The sequence below is a fragment of the Lepisma saccharinum genome, chromosome 27 (genome assembly GCF_977018435.1).
Source record: "Lepisma saccharinum chromosome 27, izLepSacc3.1, whole genome shotgun sequence".
Classification (NCBI taxonomy): domain Eukaryota; kingdom Metazoa; phylum Arthropoda; class Insecta; order Zygentoma; family Lepismatidae; genus Lepisma; species Lepisma saccharinum.
The window spans coordinates 44,701,897-44,716,370 of record NC_139255.1 but is presented as its reverse complement, the minus strand read 5'-3'; the positions used below and the strand labels follow the sequence as shown (position 1 = coordinate 44,716,370).

The window sequence follows — 14,474 nt, the reverse complement described above, 5'->3', positions numbered from 1 at the left end:
TGTAATCAAGGGGTTATATTTATTGATTGATTTAGTGCGTTTTACTTCGCTTTCCTGCCACTTTTGCTAATTTTAAAGATGAGAATGAAGTGAATGATGAATGGTGATCAAATGTAATGAATGAAGGGACAATCAGTCACAAACATATATGAATCCGATTCCAGAGCCTCGTTAGTCTGCAAAATGCAGTTCAGGGTGTATAGATCCACCAACTCAATCTGCAACTCTGGTGCGGGAGCAGTGGCGCTAGTGTCGCTAGTTAAAGCTACGGGGAAACCTGTAGTTCGCATATTTTCCGAGCTTGTTGGATCTATACTATGTGGTGGGAAAGTCGAAATGTTGGTGTCTTCGGAGTCACCCATTACACCCCGGTCCCGGGTTCGATACCCGGTGGAGACACAATGGTTCTGATCCCACTTTAAACTGTAGGCCCAGTCCCGATTAGCCTTACTGTGTGTAAAGTGGACTTTAAACAGACTCACACTCGACCTCTCGGGTTTTTATTGGCTTCTCCGTTGTTAAGAAAATAGCATTTTGTAATAGCAAAGGAGCTGCTTCGATGGACAAGGGCGTCGGGTGTTCTACTCACAATCGCGTCACTGTATAATCCAGAATGGAGTCCTGGCCTGGGCAAGGTCTGGTCATGTTTTAGTGTCCCTTCATCTATCATCCTCGTCGTCACGACTAGCGAAAAAGTGACAGAAGAGCGGCGTGACAAAAGAGAAATAGTAGCAAAGGGATCAGATTGAATAGATTTTTAGTTAATTATAGTGTACAAATATTTATTAACATTATAGTCTAATCTACCATAGCCTGTCTTCTGTACGGCCATGATAATTTTTGCACAGAAGTTGATCGGGATTGGAGTAAGTTTTAAACCCGGAGCCTGTTGACGGGAAAATGACACAGTCACCACTGTGCTGCAAAAGAACCCTTTATGTTGCATTTCGATTCTAACCCATGATTTTTCCTAGCCAAAATCGATGTGTGGATTTCTTTATTGTTTTTTTATTATTGAATATTCCTAACACTGAATTGTCAGTAACTATTCTTATGAATAAGTGACGCCACCTTCACATTTAGTATACACCCACATCGTACCGAGAAGATAAAGAAACTCTAGAATTAAAATGGCAAGGATTTGTTTACTTGTCTCGTCGTCATGGCGACGAAAGCGTTCTCCTTGGCTTGTTTAGTTGTCAAGAAAATTCAACAACGTTAAATATTACTAATCACTTTCCCTTCATGATGATACAAACACTCGCCACTGAATAAAAGTGACCACTATGCGTTGAAGAAGGCTGACGTTTTGGCAGGGGCAGGATTACATGCAAGCAGCTGATTGCATCACCCAGGTTTGAAAATTCTACTATAGCGCCAGTGGGTTCATTTGCTCTTGGTCGAACAGTAAATACCGCACGAAAAATGCATTTTTTCCTGTTAAAAGAGCATTTAATTATCTACACACTCTGGGACCATCACTGTTACGAATGAATAATTTGCTTGACGGTGAAGTAGACCAAGAAGGCTGACACACTCATTATATTAAACAGTCGTCAGGATTCGAAACCAGAAAAGTCGCTTTCTTAATATCACTCAGGATGTCACCAAGCATAATAGCATTTAATTTTTGCGTAGCATGACAGTTTGCAGCGTGTGGCACTTTTGGCGGCGTCAGAAGAAAAATATACGAAAAAGCAACAAAATTCGAAAGTTAATTCAGGTTATAGTCTGTCTTAATAATGATGTGATTAAATATACAACCAAACCAAATCCGTGCTCCTATAGGGCCTCGGTTTTTCCTTGAGTAACGTGTGGTCATCGCCTCTGTTTTCTGGGCTTTGATACAAGATGATATTACATGTTGACAATCAAAATATGTCCTTCCCCTCTAAAACTGGGGGCCATGGCCCACCCTGGTCCCTTTTGGCAGCGCCACTGCTCTGGTCTACGATTCAGTTTCCGTCGAGGAGGTCATTTTCAGTTCGGCTAAATGGCTCGGTGGCCCAATTGCATTTATATATTTATTTATTCCAAGTTTTATATACAGCACTTGTAATGGCCATTTTACACTGAAAACAAATAAATTAACAAATACAAGTCAAGATGGTTTTTAGGTGAAATGAAGCAAGGTAAATTTAAACATGACAATACATAAACAAGGAAACAAATAAGAGATCTACAGATTAATTTGTAGAAGTACCCGGGTGTTATCGCGAGTGTCCCTTCATCCTCATCGTCGCGATCAAGTAAAAGTGGCAGAAGAGCCACAACAGTGATAGTATCAAGTACTTCTCTACATGCAAGCTTGCGATGTGCAAACCTAGATAAAAGCAGCGCTTTATTGCGCGCAGGGGTTGGCAACACCGCACAATCCCGTCGGAACCCAACGAACTTCGAGCAGCTCACGCGAGAGGGCACCGCTGTTGATTTCCAAGGCCCGGAAAAACAAGACGCCGATCGTTTCACGCTGGTTTCGCAGTCCTTGCTGTCGTTTTTACCGAAGAAGGAATCGCGTTGAAGATTTTTTTTTGTTGTTGCTTCCGACCGTCGGCGAATGCGACAAGGATCTGTATTATATCGACCTACCCAGGAATCGATCACGTGGTACATGGGTACTGGTGTCTCCGTGGTGGATTGATCTGTGCCCCAGTATTTTTGTTTCCCTGGTACTGGTACGTCAGAGTTACCTGTTATCGAAACTTTCGTGTAATCTCTTTGTTGTGTGACCGCTGCAAGCCTTCATGTGGACCATTACTTCTCCTCCATGAAGCAAAGTGATAACGGATTGCAGTCGATTCCACAATGCTGTATAACGTTCCCTACTACAACTACTCGCCCCTGTCATGCTATCAGGTAAGTGTAGATTAAGTGCACTTAGGCGTCTTTAGTAATTTTGAGGATTGGCTCAACTTCTGATTGCTGCATGTTAATCTTGTCACGATATGTGCAGTGTCTGCAGCGACTCGCAAATCCCGAAAAATTAATTAACGCAGAGAAGAATAATGCATCAAATCTATGCAAATGTATCGTTTAATGCACTAAAGTGCGTTTTTTGGCTTTTGCCAAGGTTACAGATTGATGGATTTTTGTTTATTATTTGTGAATCTGATGCATTTTTTTTATACACCAGCCTCCAGCTTTCTCGATGATGCACTAAAATATTTACCTTTGGCTACAGACGTTACGTATTTCTTCCCCTGTGGCACAAGACTTGAAATACATCAAAGCAATATTCGTACATCAGTTGACACAATTAAACCCGTAATTTTGGTTTATCTGAATTGATCGTGCCTGATCTTCAAATTTAATGCATTTTAATGCAACACACACAGAAACAGCTGATACAAGGTACGCTTGGATGCATTTCTGTATTTTCATGCACCAGAAGTGCGACTTATGCACTTTTAGTGTGTTGCTGGTTCATCATTTGGCACATTTATGGGTTCTCTGTGTGGAAAAAGGCAGATAATTTTGTAAAGGAAAAGACTTCCAGGGAAATTCTTTTTCGGATTAACGGGTTCTGTATCGATATCGGCCGACATAGCCATATTGTCTGGCTAATTTTACCGATAATTTGGCAAATCCGATTGTCTAAATAGCGTGGAACTTGGTGTAAAAAATTGTAAACAAATGTAAAGTTTTGTAAAGTAGACATTGAAATGCGTAGTTTCATTTTCGGGTTAAGACACATTGCACACACTTAGTTGCAAGAATTAATTAAGCTGGTTAATGGACTATTTATGTTCTTCAAGGAACCTTCACCATTTTATATCAAATGGACATAATATCGGGGGGTTATTATTATTTATAACAGTTACCGATATCAGTAAAATATTTATTTCAGTCCATCCCAAAAATAATACTCCCTCTGTCCCATAATTATTGTCCGGTACACTTTTGTTTGTTGTCCCATAATAATTGTCCGATAGGCAAACTGTGACATTAGTGTATACAGAAGAAGAAAATTAAACACGGGAATGAACCATACAACGTTATTACTCAAGGATCAGTACAAATTTGCCGATCAAGTATCCAAAAGAACATAAATAAAAAGTCACCATTTTGGAATACCGGACTATAATTATTAGTGTTGCCCACGGGACGAGACGGGACAGGCTTTTAAAAATTCGAGACGAGACGAGATTGATCATGTGTCCCGAGACAAACGAATATTTTCGAGACGAGACAGCATTTCCACGAGACGAGACAGGCCAAAGTCTCGTCTCGTGGGCAACACTAATAATTATGGGACAGAGGGAGTAATTATTATTATTATTAAAAGGTAAAGGTAAAGTGTTCCCCTGTGCATAGCACCACGCCATGAAGGCGTATTATTATTATTACCAGGTGAAATTACGTTTGTTTCCTACCCAGCTGTTTTTTTTAATATTTCATATAAAAATACTCTTTTCTTTATTTTTGTATTTTCAATAATGGTGAGTAACCTTAATTCGTATGATTAACGTGCAAAGTTGATGACACAACGCCTACTTATTCGTATGTTAAATCATTATAGACTTATCTGGAAAGTTAATGTAAAACTACCAAGATAAGTCCGGGAAGTTGATTTTTCAAAATGAGGAGTAACTCTTATTAATCATTTTAAAGAGACGTATTTTTTCAGAAGTTCTCTGTCACAAAATGGATAGGTTAGGCAGGTTCGGTTATTTCATGTTAGCATTTTTCCAGTTCCCCCTCTTGTTTGCGTTTATGCATATTTAACATTTATAACATTTTTCAAACCTCCCCAAGATATACCAGTCACCTTCAAAAGTGCGTAAATGAGTAGGTTAGGTTAAATTGTCTCGGTTTTTACCGAGGTTTCTTCTTCATGCCACTTTTTTTATTATTTTTCTTAAAAGCAACAAATTTTACGTAGCAATCGTGCAACATAAATTAATACACAGCTTCTGCACAATTACTGCCTTACAAAACTTAAGAAAAAACGACCGATTCGCGTTCTACAAACTTCAGACATTAATTTATTCTTTCAAACTATTTCATCATGATCCTGTAACATCCCGCATATACGAAAGTCAACCTCGGATTTTTCTTGTATTTCAGGAACAGTCGTGAATCCTGCATGTTGGAGGTGGTACTTTACATATAACCGAACAATAAGGCAAATATATTTAAGCTATTTATGTGTTCTATGCTAACAACAACTCTCGAAGTGTGATTGGAGGGATTTAAGAACCGCAGAATTCTCTGAAAGTCACTAAATTTACGTTTTCCTGGGATAAAATACTTAATAATCCGAAATTTGACTATGAGTTTTGGCCTGCTCAAAAATTGGCTTCCATTTATCTGTAAACTGGATTCCATTTATTTGTATCCTGGGCTTGCTTTTCCAATTTAAAATCGCCATTCTAATGTAACTTCTAACATCATCTTCCCTGCAGGCCTACCCGATGGCGTAGTGGTAGCGTCGTCGCCTTGTAATCAAGGAGTCTCTGGTTCGATACCCGGTGGAGGCACTTTAAACTGTAGGTCCAATCCCGACGTAAAACAACAATTAAATCAATCATCTTTCCTGCAGGTTGGCGTCTTTGTAAGTGGTTTCCATTTGTAAGTCCTTTTTTGCAGTAGTTTGTGTTTAATCTTGTGTGTGATCAGTTTAATATCAATTATTCCTGTATTTTCAGAAGTAATGACAGTGTTAAAGACGGGAATTGTCATTTTGTTTTGTGATAAGAGAATTCAACGTTAAATGGTTTGTGTTCGTGAAAAACTCCGATAACACCACCACGCTTTGCTATCGTTCTAGAAATCGCGAAGACCAATTGAAATAAGAAATGTAGAAATTACAAATCGAAATTTCGATACTTGGCGTGTGCAGTGAGATACATAAGTATTACCAAGCAAATTATCAATCATGTTTATAGTATTTATTTGATGCAATCAAGGATTGAAACAAAATGCCAAATGACAACCTCAACACTAGCATACGCAAAAATCTAGCCCTGAAAAACACGTAGGACTTAAGAGATCATTTAAATTGCGGAGCAATACTTGTGCATCCCACTGTACGCCTACTTTTAATTAGTTTGTTGTTTCTGCTTTAAACTAAATTAACTCTTCTCTCGCGTGTTTGAAGGACTACTGCCTGCGTCGTTAAGGCAAATGCCACAGATGCATTAGACAAGTTGATGCATTTATGGCGCTATATATTTATTGAGGCTTTTAAAGGGAGTCGGAATAGATTTCCAACAACATTTTGCGCCCACGCTTGTTCTAGTGTACCAAGTTTTATGGATATGAGATGTAGATCTCATTAACAAAAATATTAAAGTTGCACAATTACCTAAACCATCGTCCAAGGTAAGACAGTTCAAAACATTGCTAAAAAAACAATCTGGTCAAATCAGTACAGTTGGTGTTAACATAATTCTCGGTATAAACATCCAATTGTAACATAGTAATTATCTTGAACAAATAGGAGTTAAACTGTTTCAGGGCGGATAAAAATAAGGATTTTTATTTTTTTTAGCTTGCATGGTTTTGTTTTTTATAGAAAGGTTTTTTCTAGTAAAGGCCCTGTAAAATATTTGAAAAGTTTGATTAAAGCAAATTTTTAAAAAAATACATGCAAATATAAATTTTTCGGTTTCTGATAATGTATGTATGAACCTACTATAGAAATATTTGTTGAGTGTGTTAATGAAACTATAATACATAGTTTCAGTAACTTTTCTTCCAGTGAAAATAAAACATTCTGGATGTACTCCATAATTGTAACTTAAAATATTTTTTCAAGTCTTTGTAGCTGAATTTTGGCATTTATATGATAGCATGTTTATTTACAGCTTAATGATAATGACTCTATTTACATGATTAGTATTTTGTATATTTTTCTACACAAAACGTTTGCTATTTTTGCCTATAAAAATTATTGAATTTTAAATCAAGATAAATGCAATTGTATATTTATAGTTTACATGTTACATTTCATTTCGTATATGAGCTTCACCCCATCAGTACATAGATGTTGTTTCCTTTATTATAACCTAATAAACACCATTAAATAATTACGAGATTAATGTACTTTCACTAAAAGTGATTCTAATATTAACAAAATCCTTATGCACGTTAATCCATGAATTATTTATTTGAAGTAATTTAAATCAATACACCTTACTCTGTTTATAAGTAATGTAGCACATTGCTTCTATTTATGGATAACTGCAAGACCCTTCTGAAATTAGTACTCAAATTTAATTCTGCAATTGTACCTTTCCCCCTGCACCCTAAAATAACATTACAGAATGAAAACCATACATTGAACGAAATCTTTGTCCTGTGTACGTCATGAGGTACGTATTAAAACAATACAAACGTAAGGTTTCGGATATTGAAATTTCTACAACTGCAGTTTGAAACATGATATTCGTGTTGTTTACTGGTGTGTACAAATATAGGTCCACCTCACCTAAATATTATGTCACACGCCTCCCGGACGTTGTCTGCAGTTATTTCCATACAAACACATGTCACAGGATTACTACTGCACTTTGTTTGCTGTTACCGTAAAGGTGTTATATTTACGGTGAATGTAGTGTGTGTGTGTGTGAAACAACAAAATACTAATTCGTAATTTGAAACAGCTTAATTTAATGAAGTGTAAGAACATATTTTTATTCAAATCGAATTGTTCAATATTAATGCCCTGGGGCAACATTGTTCACTTCCGAACTCTTGAAGCGATTATTAGAGGCGGACAAACCCAGAGAGGTTTAACAGAACTGGGCCTACAGTTTAAAGTGAAATCCGAACAAACCGCGTAATGTGTCTTCACAAGTACCTTGCTCAACTTTTCCCACTCACTAAATGTGGGATTCCCTAAATTAGAAACTGCATATCAGAGCAATTTATAAGAGAAGAATGCACATGTTAATAACAAAATTAATTAATATGGAAATTAATATTGTTTTTATTCCCATTAAGGTTTAGATGTTTGTGAATGCATATAATTTTCACATTTGAACAATAAAAGTTACTAACATCTGCAGCCTATATGCTTCACAGACAAATTAACTCAAAATTTGCTTCATTTTTAAAAGTGTCATCCAGATCACGTACTTTTGCTAATGCTTTTCATTCATTCAGCCTATGCCATTATTCTCAACTTGTTTTTTTATTTGTTAGCATACACCACAAAGTACTGCATAATTCTATGAATTCAGTTCATTATGAATATTTTAATTCAATCTCATGTCTAGAACTTTAAATTTTGTGTGTAAAATGCCACACACGTAACGCTGGAGTGCCCCCAAAACAAGTTTATTCATAGAATTTTATTAACATATAATAACACATAAGTAAAGTTGATCTTTTCACATTCATTCCATATATTTGAACTTTATCATTTCAAGACCATCGGAATTCATTACAATTACAAATCAAACCTTCATCGCATTAATTAAAATCTGTGCTTGTTTCAGTTAACGAAACAATTAGCCTATGATTATTTCAGTTAACGAAACAATTATGATTACACTGTTTTGACTCCATTAACAGTGAATTTCACCTTTGATTTCAATAAAATGTTCATTTCTCATATAAACGTACTGTATTTTTGTCGACACCCTAAAATTGTCGTCTAAATTATACTTAATTTATTACTACGCTTTAAAGTTGGAATGTTTATGCTGGAAACCGAGTTTATTTGTAGGCGTTATTCTGTCTCTAGAATAACCATTGTTTCGTAACAATTAGATGCACAACCATACCGCGCTCATTTATACGGCGCACGCTTTTAGAAGGAACATGAGTTCGGCCCATACCCAGCCAGTGCTACTGCGCTGTTGCCAAACTAACTGCTAGCGCAAGGGAAGGACAGAAGATTCGCGATGTGTCCATTATTTTGATAATGCATGCACAGTATATATGAGTACAGTGAAATAATATAGTGAATATTTCTACACAGGATTATAATATCATATCACTGTAGCATATATGAGAAACCCATACCTGAAAGAAGCTTGAAGGTATTTATTTATTCATCACCGCTCTCGTCGTCTTCCTCGGTCTCCGTGTCACTGATTTCACTCATTTCCGAGTCACTCTCCTGGAGGTTAATGATTAGATTTTGCACCCTTGTAGCCTGTACTACTGGTGCTAGGTTTCGAGAGTGACATTATTTAAAATAAAAAGAACACACGGAACACCACTATTGCTGTATTTAATCTTTTCACAAACTGTTCTTTGTGGCGCACGAGTGAACGCTGAACTCAAACTGACCCAGACTTTCAATGTTCGAAGATCGCCCAGAACAATGAAGGGTCATTGTTTATATCGAGGCGAATTTAACACCCACAGTTTTCCCTAGACACAACAACTCAGCTGCGTCAACACGGTGGCAACGAAAAAAACAGGCGGAAGGAAATGATAGGTGACGTTTCCATTGTTTCTTCAAGGAACGATAACTCCGGCTGTATGCGACGGAAATTCATGGGACTTGGACAGTCAGGTTCAAAATGTATTTCCCCATCTTATGATGAACCTTAACGTGGCGAATTTTATGAAAATTTCTTGCGCGCAAGAAAAATACAGAACACGGCTTTTAACTTCCGCGCCGCAGTCTCCTAACTGTACAACGTTGCACTCCTGCCATTGGCTGATCGCCACGCACACCCTCTGTGTGACCCCGTCCGATATCGCTTCTAAAAGCGTGCGTCGTATAGTAAATTATTACTATAAGTCAGAAAGAAATTAATAGGAGACACATACAGAGGTTGATTTCCATTAATGATAATTACCATATATTAACGAAAGGGTACAATGAACTCATAACATGCACCGAGGTACTGAGGAGAGTAATTTATCGAATAAAATAAGCCACCCATCAGAGGTTATTATTTTTAATAAAAGTACCTGTAATTATATATAATTTAATTGTAAATTCAAAAGTTATTGAAACATTGCGGTGCAATATTTTTCCTTTTTTATATAAACAATCCGTAACTTCAAAACAGGCACAGCAACGATACAAACTTATTTTATAAAGGTGTTTTTGTTTAATTTTTTGAAAACTATATTGAAGAAATTGGGAAAATTTGTGTCGCATATCTTTCTGGGCAAAGACGTTTTCCAAACCACTTAACCTCTAAAATCTATGTTGCTCGTGCCGGCCCCGTGGCGGAGTGGTTAGCACATCGCGCTACAACTCCAGGGTTCGAATCCTGGCCTGGACATGGATGTTTGTGAGTGTCCATTCATCAATTTCGTCATATCATCACTCATCCCCATCTTCGCAAATTAGCCAAAAGTGGCACAAGAAGCGAAAATAAACCAAATCAAAAAAATCTATGATGCTCGTTATGTTGTAAAGATTGATTGATTTAGTTTATTTTACTTCGCGTTTTGTGCCTCTTGGCTAATTTGCGAAGATGGGGATGAGTGATGAAATTTATGAATGGACATTCACAAACAACCAAGCCCGAGCGAGATTCGAACCCTGTTCCCTTGGCGTCGCAGCACGATGTGATAATAACCACTCGGCCACAGGGTCCGACTGTTATGTTGTAAAGAAACGTAATATTTTATATTTCTTCGTCTTGTGGAACTCACACTTTCTGACATCTTCAGCTGAAAATGTTATTGTGTATGTTCAAGTTTTCTTATTTTTCTCTTATCATTGTGCTTCTAAGGAGAAAATTAGAAAGCTGAAGGTACACAATCAAAAAATAATTCCAAAATTGTGAAATGGACTTCAAATCGTGAACGAACATCCAGGTGAAGATGTCAGAATGTTTCAACGTTCCTCGTAGGCCCCTAATCAATGCAGTAAAATAATAACCAATCATAATAATATGAATTAGCTTGTAAAATATGTATCTTAATCATTTTATTATCAGAAAATAATTTAATAATTAAAGTACCTGCAATTAATATAACTGCCTTAAATTTTAAAACATAAGGATATTTTAGTCCTTGGAGTCGGTATAGTATAAATGAGTGAATGAATTAGTTTTAAAATTTGAATAATGAAGTTTTCGTGACGGGCAAATATAGCCTATGTGCTGAAGTGTCCACGATATCAAAATCAATTAATCAATATAACGTTCACGTATTTTCGGTTACAATTTCTCTCACTCGGCTCACCAAAATGGATAGTGGTCTAACACGCCCCAAAAGTTCCAAATTTGTTGCAGAGACGAAAGCTCTTTTAAATAGAGAACCTTAGAAACTTTACCTCAAAATACTTAATATTTTTTACATAGTCAAAGCCTCATGTTCGTATTTAAATTTTCATAGAACGTTTTGCCATCTAGGAAAATTAACGCTCTGCTTAGTTACGGAGATTAAAATAATTCGTAAATATCTCTGTGCTGATTTATTTTATAAATTAAAATATGTTCCACTATTAAACATTGAGTACAGACCTTAGAAAATATATTCCTGCAAGGTACATGAATAATACACATAATTAATTTCAAAATGATAATTAATAAAGGTGTTCTAGCTCATTTCGACCAACACGCATAACTAAATACTTTATCTAATATACCTAACAGCTAATGTATCGTCAAGGAAACACTCGTAATGTTATTGGAATGTTAAGGGAATGGAATAAACCGCCTTTAGATTTTTCCCTCCTCAATAGACCATATATTCTGAAATATTTTCACAACCCTGTCATCTACAATGAAATTTGTGCACACACACACACACACACGAAAGTAACAGTTCTTCGGAAAATTTCGCGCCCTGGATTCCAAAATTATATTTATTTTTGTAGTTTGGCTCGTGTTTTTATGTTATGCATAAAAATCTAATTGAAATCACACTCAATTATATTTTACAATCACAATTACAACAAAAGCCTTTGCTCGCCCGAATTTGTTTATTAATGAATATAACGATATGATACATTCATTTTTCCGTGCATATTTAGTTGCAAAATGTAGCAAATATAATAATTTACGTGATATTTAGCATTTCTGGCAAATTTCAACATGTAAGCCTTCTGTAAGAATCAAGGCAAAAAATCATAAATTGTATTTTTCTCCAATTTGAATTTAATGCTTTCGGTGATATTTTAGCAAAAATACTGATTTTTATGAAAGGTTGGCCCCCTCCCAAAAATAAACACACACATATGCAGAAATATTGGTTACTTTACGATATGTGCAGAGTGTATTCTGTATGCTAAAATTTACTTCTGAAGCCACCATTCCTCTTTGTGACGAATTTTTAGCGTCATCTTAGAAAGAACTTTAAATAATATACTATATATCATCTATACATGCATAATTTTAAGCCATGCAATAAAAAATAAGGTCTTAACATTGCTTGACAATAACCATGTTTCATTTGTATAATATTGATAATGATTTCAGTAGAAATGAAACAAACGTGTATCACAGATATTACATTACTAATAAAACGTTTTTCTACTAAATATATGTGAGAAGCAATTATCAGTGTTGGCAATTGGCGATCGCGAGTCGCAAATGCGACAACTTATTTAGATTTGTCTCCTAACTTAATCTATCAGGTCGCAACTTTTGGCGACTACAAAGTTCTTATGTATAATGATAAGCATGATGAAAAGCCATATTTTGTTTTATCTGTTTTGTACATAAACATGGAATATTTAGTGACGCCACATAATTGGATATTTGAGAATTTCATTTATTAATACATTTCTTTGGACAATAAGTTTAATCAACCTTTATTTTATTTTGGTTATATTGTGATACGGACACACACACATTTTCGATATTGGACTTTTTTGCTGTTTAGTCATATTTTGGCGACTATGCTTGTACAGACTTGGCGGCTAAACGTTATACATTAGTCCCCAAATGGCGCCTAAATATTGATATCCTATTTCGAACCCTGGCTTATTTAGTACAAATGTAAATTTAAGCAATGTAATAGCACGTTTACCCAACAAAGAGTAGGCCTGTTTTGACTATATTGTCAGTATCGCATTTATCATCGTCATTATTGTTAGTAGTAGTAGGATAATGATGGTTCTGCCACGGTGACTGAGGAGTTGAGCTATCCATTCATGAGTTCCTAGTTCGAGTCCCGGTATGGGCATGGATATTCCGTTCTGATTGATTCGTTTTAACGATACTTTTCTTCGCTCTTCATTCTTTTTTGGATAATCGCGAAGATAGGGATGATGATGATATGAAATTCATGAGAACCCAATCACAAACACGCATGGACAGGACGCAACAGAGGTCCAACGGAGAATAACATCGACGGTGGGCCCGAAGGCCAGAGCCTCGCTAGCTCGCAAGAATGAAGCCTATGAGAGGATGACACTTGATTGCCTTGTCAGGTCACCCCTTTCTACGAGTCCCTTCATCAGCTTTATCTAATCGTCATCCATCCACATCGTCAAATTAGTCTGAAGTGATGTTTGATTTGTTGTTTTAAGTCCGCTCTGTGCACATATGGGCTAATCTGGACTGGACCTACAGTTTAAAGTGGCTAGCGAACGACGGCGCAATGTGCTTCCACAGGGTATCGAACCTGGGATTCCTCGTAGTCTGAAGTGAAAAATCGACACTCTGTATGAAACATATAATTGGGAGGTTGTTCGGAAAAAAGGCACGTAAGTCACAAATTGCGACTGTAATTAACGAAAATGTTGTAATTTTGTATTGGGAATGTGTTTAGATTTTAAGCAGTGACGATTCAACTTGTAGGAATTTGCAATGCTTGCTATGAAACGAGTGAAGCGAAATTATTGTCTGCTGTAAAACTGCATATTTTGACTTATGTGCTTTTTTCCGAACAGCATAGAATTAAACGTAAGGTAAACTTTGTAAATAATGGCTTGTTGCCCTAATTAGCGCAATAATAAAAGTAATAAATGTAGGTGAAGGAATAAAATACTTTTTATGTTTAATCCACATTCTGCGACAAAAAGTATTTGTTTCGGCAGATTGGCGGGTCAACGTTGTGTTTTTCTCAAAGGGGCAGCACATCTGATCGTCTCATATTCCATTGTGTCTCGTGTTTGTTTACAAACCTGTGAGGCCCGTGGCGTCTCGTGAGAAAAACCCAGAGATCATCTCACAACCTCAACTGCTTCGTACAAGTTCGCACAGGTAGGTCCGTCCAAAGATCTGCTATTGCTTTTGTGCACTGTTAGCACATTTCCGAAATAGCATTGTTTTTCTTTAATTGTGAATCCGTTCATCCCAAAACTACAGTAGGAGCTGAGAACTTTGTAGAGAATTCTGAAATTTCCCAATACCACATCCGTAGTAGCATAAGAGCCATCCCAATCCTTGGGAACTGGGTGTTTACTGGCCGGGAATTCCTGGAATTATGCGTGCATTCTATCTACATACAGTAACCCCCCGACTTACGTAATAACTGTACGTAGCTGTCACAAGACATTATTTGTTATTTGAAAGGTGTGGTTTCAGTTTGTTTTTATATTATTTTATATATTTTTTTTAAAATTTTTTAGTTTATATCCGAGTAAATACTGCTGCATGATG

General features: G+C 36.5%; 1 protein-coding gene across 5 annotated transcripts in view; it reads left to right on the top strand.

Moving 5' to 3' along the window:
• eya (eya transcriptional coactivator and phosphatase 2) overlaps positions 1-14,474 on the top strand; it is a 546,589-nt gene that overhangs the window by 252,605 nt on the left and 279,510 nt on the right. The window contains exon 1 of one of the 5 annotated variants that reach the window (XM_083113336.1): positions 2,579-2,856. The exons of the other annotated variants lie outside the window; for them this stretch is intronic. Within the exon in view, the coding sequence (XP_082969462.1) occupies positions 2,806-2,856 (51 nt within the window). The 5' untranslated portion in view covers positions 2,579-2,805. Of the gene's footprint in view, positions 1-2,578; positions 2,857-14,474 lie in introns of those variants that run through there. 5 annotated transcript variants of the gene reach the window in all.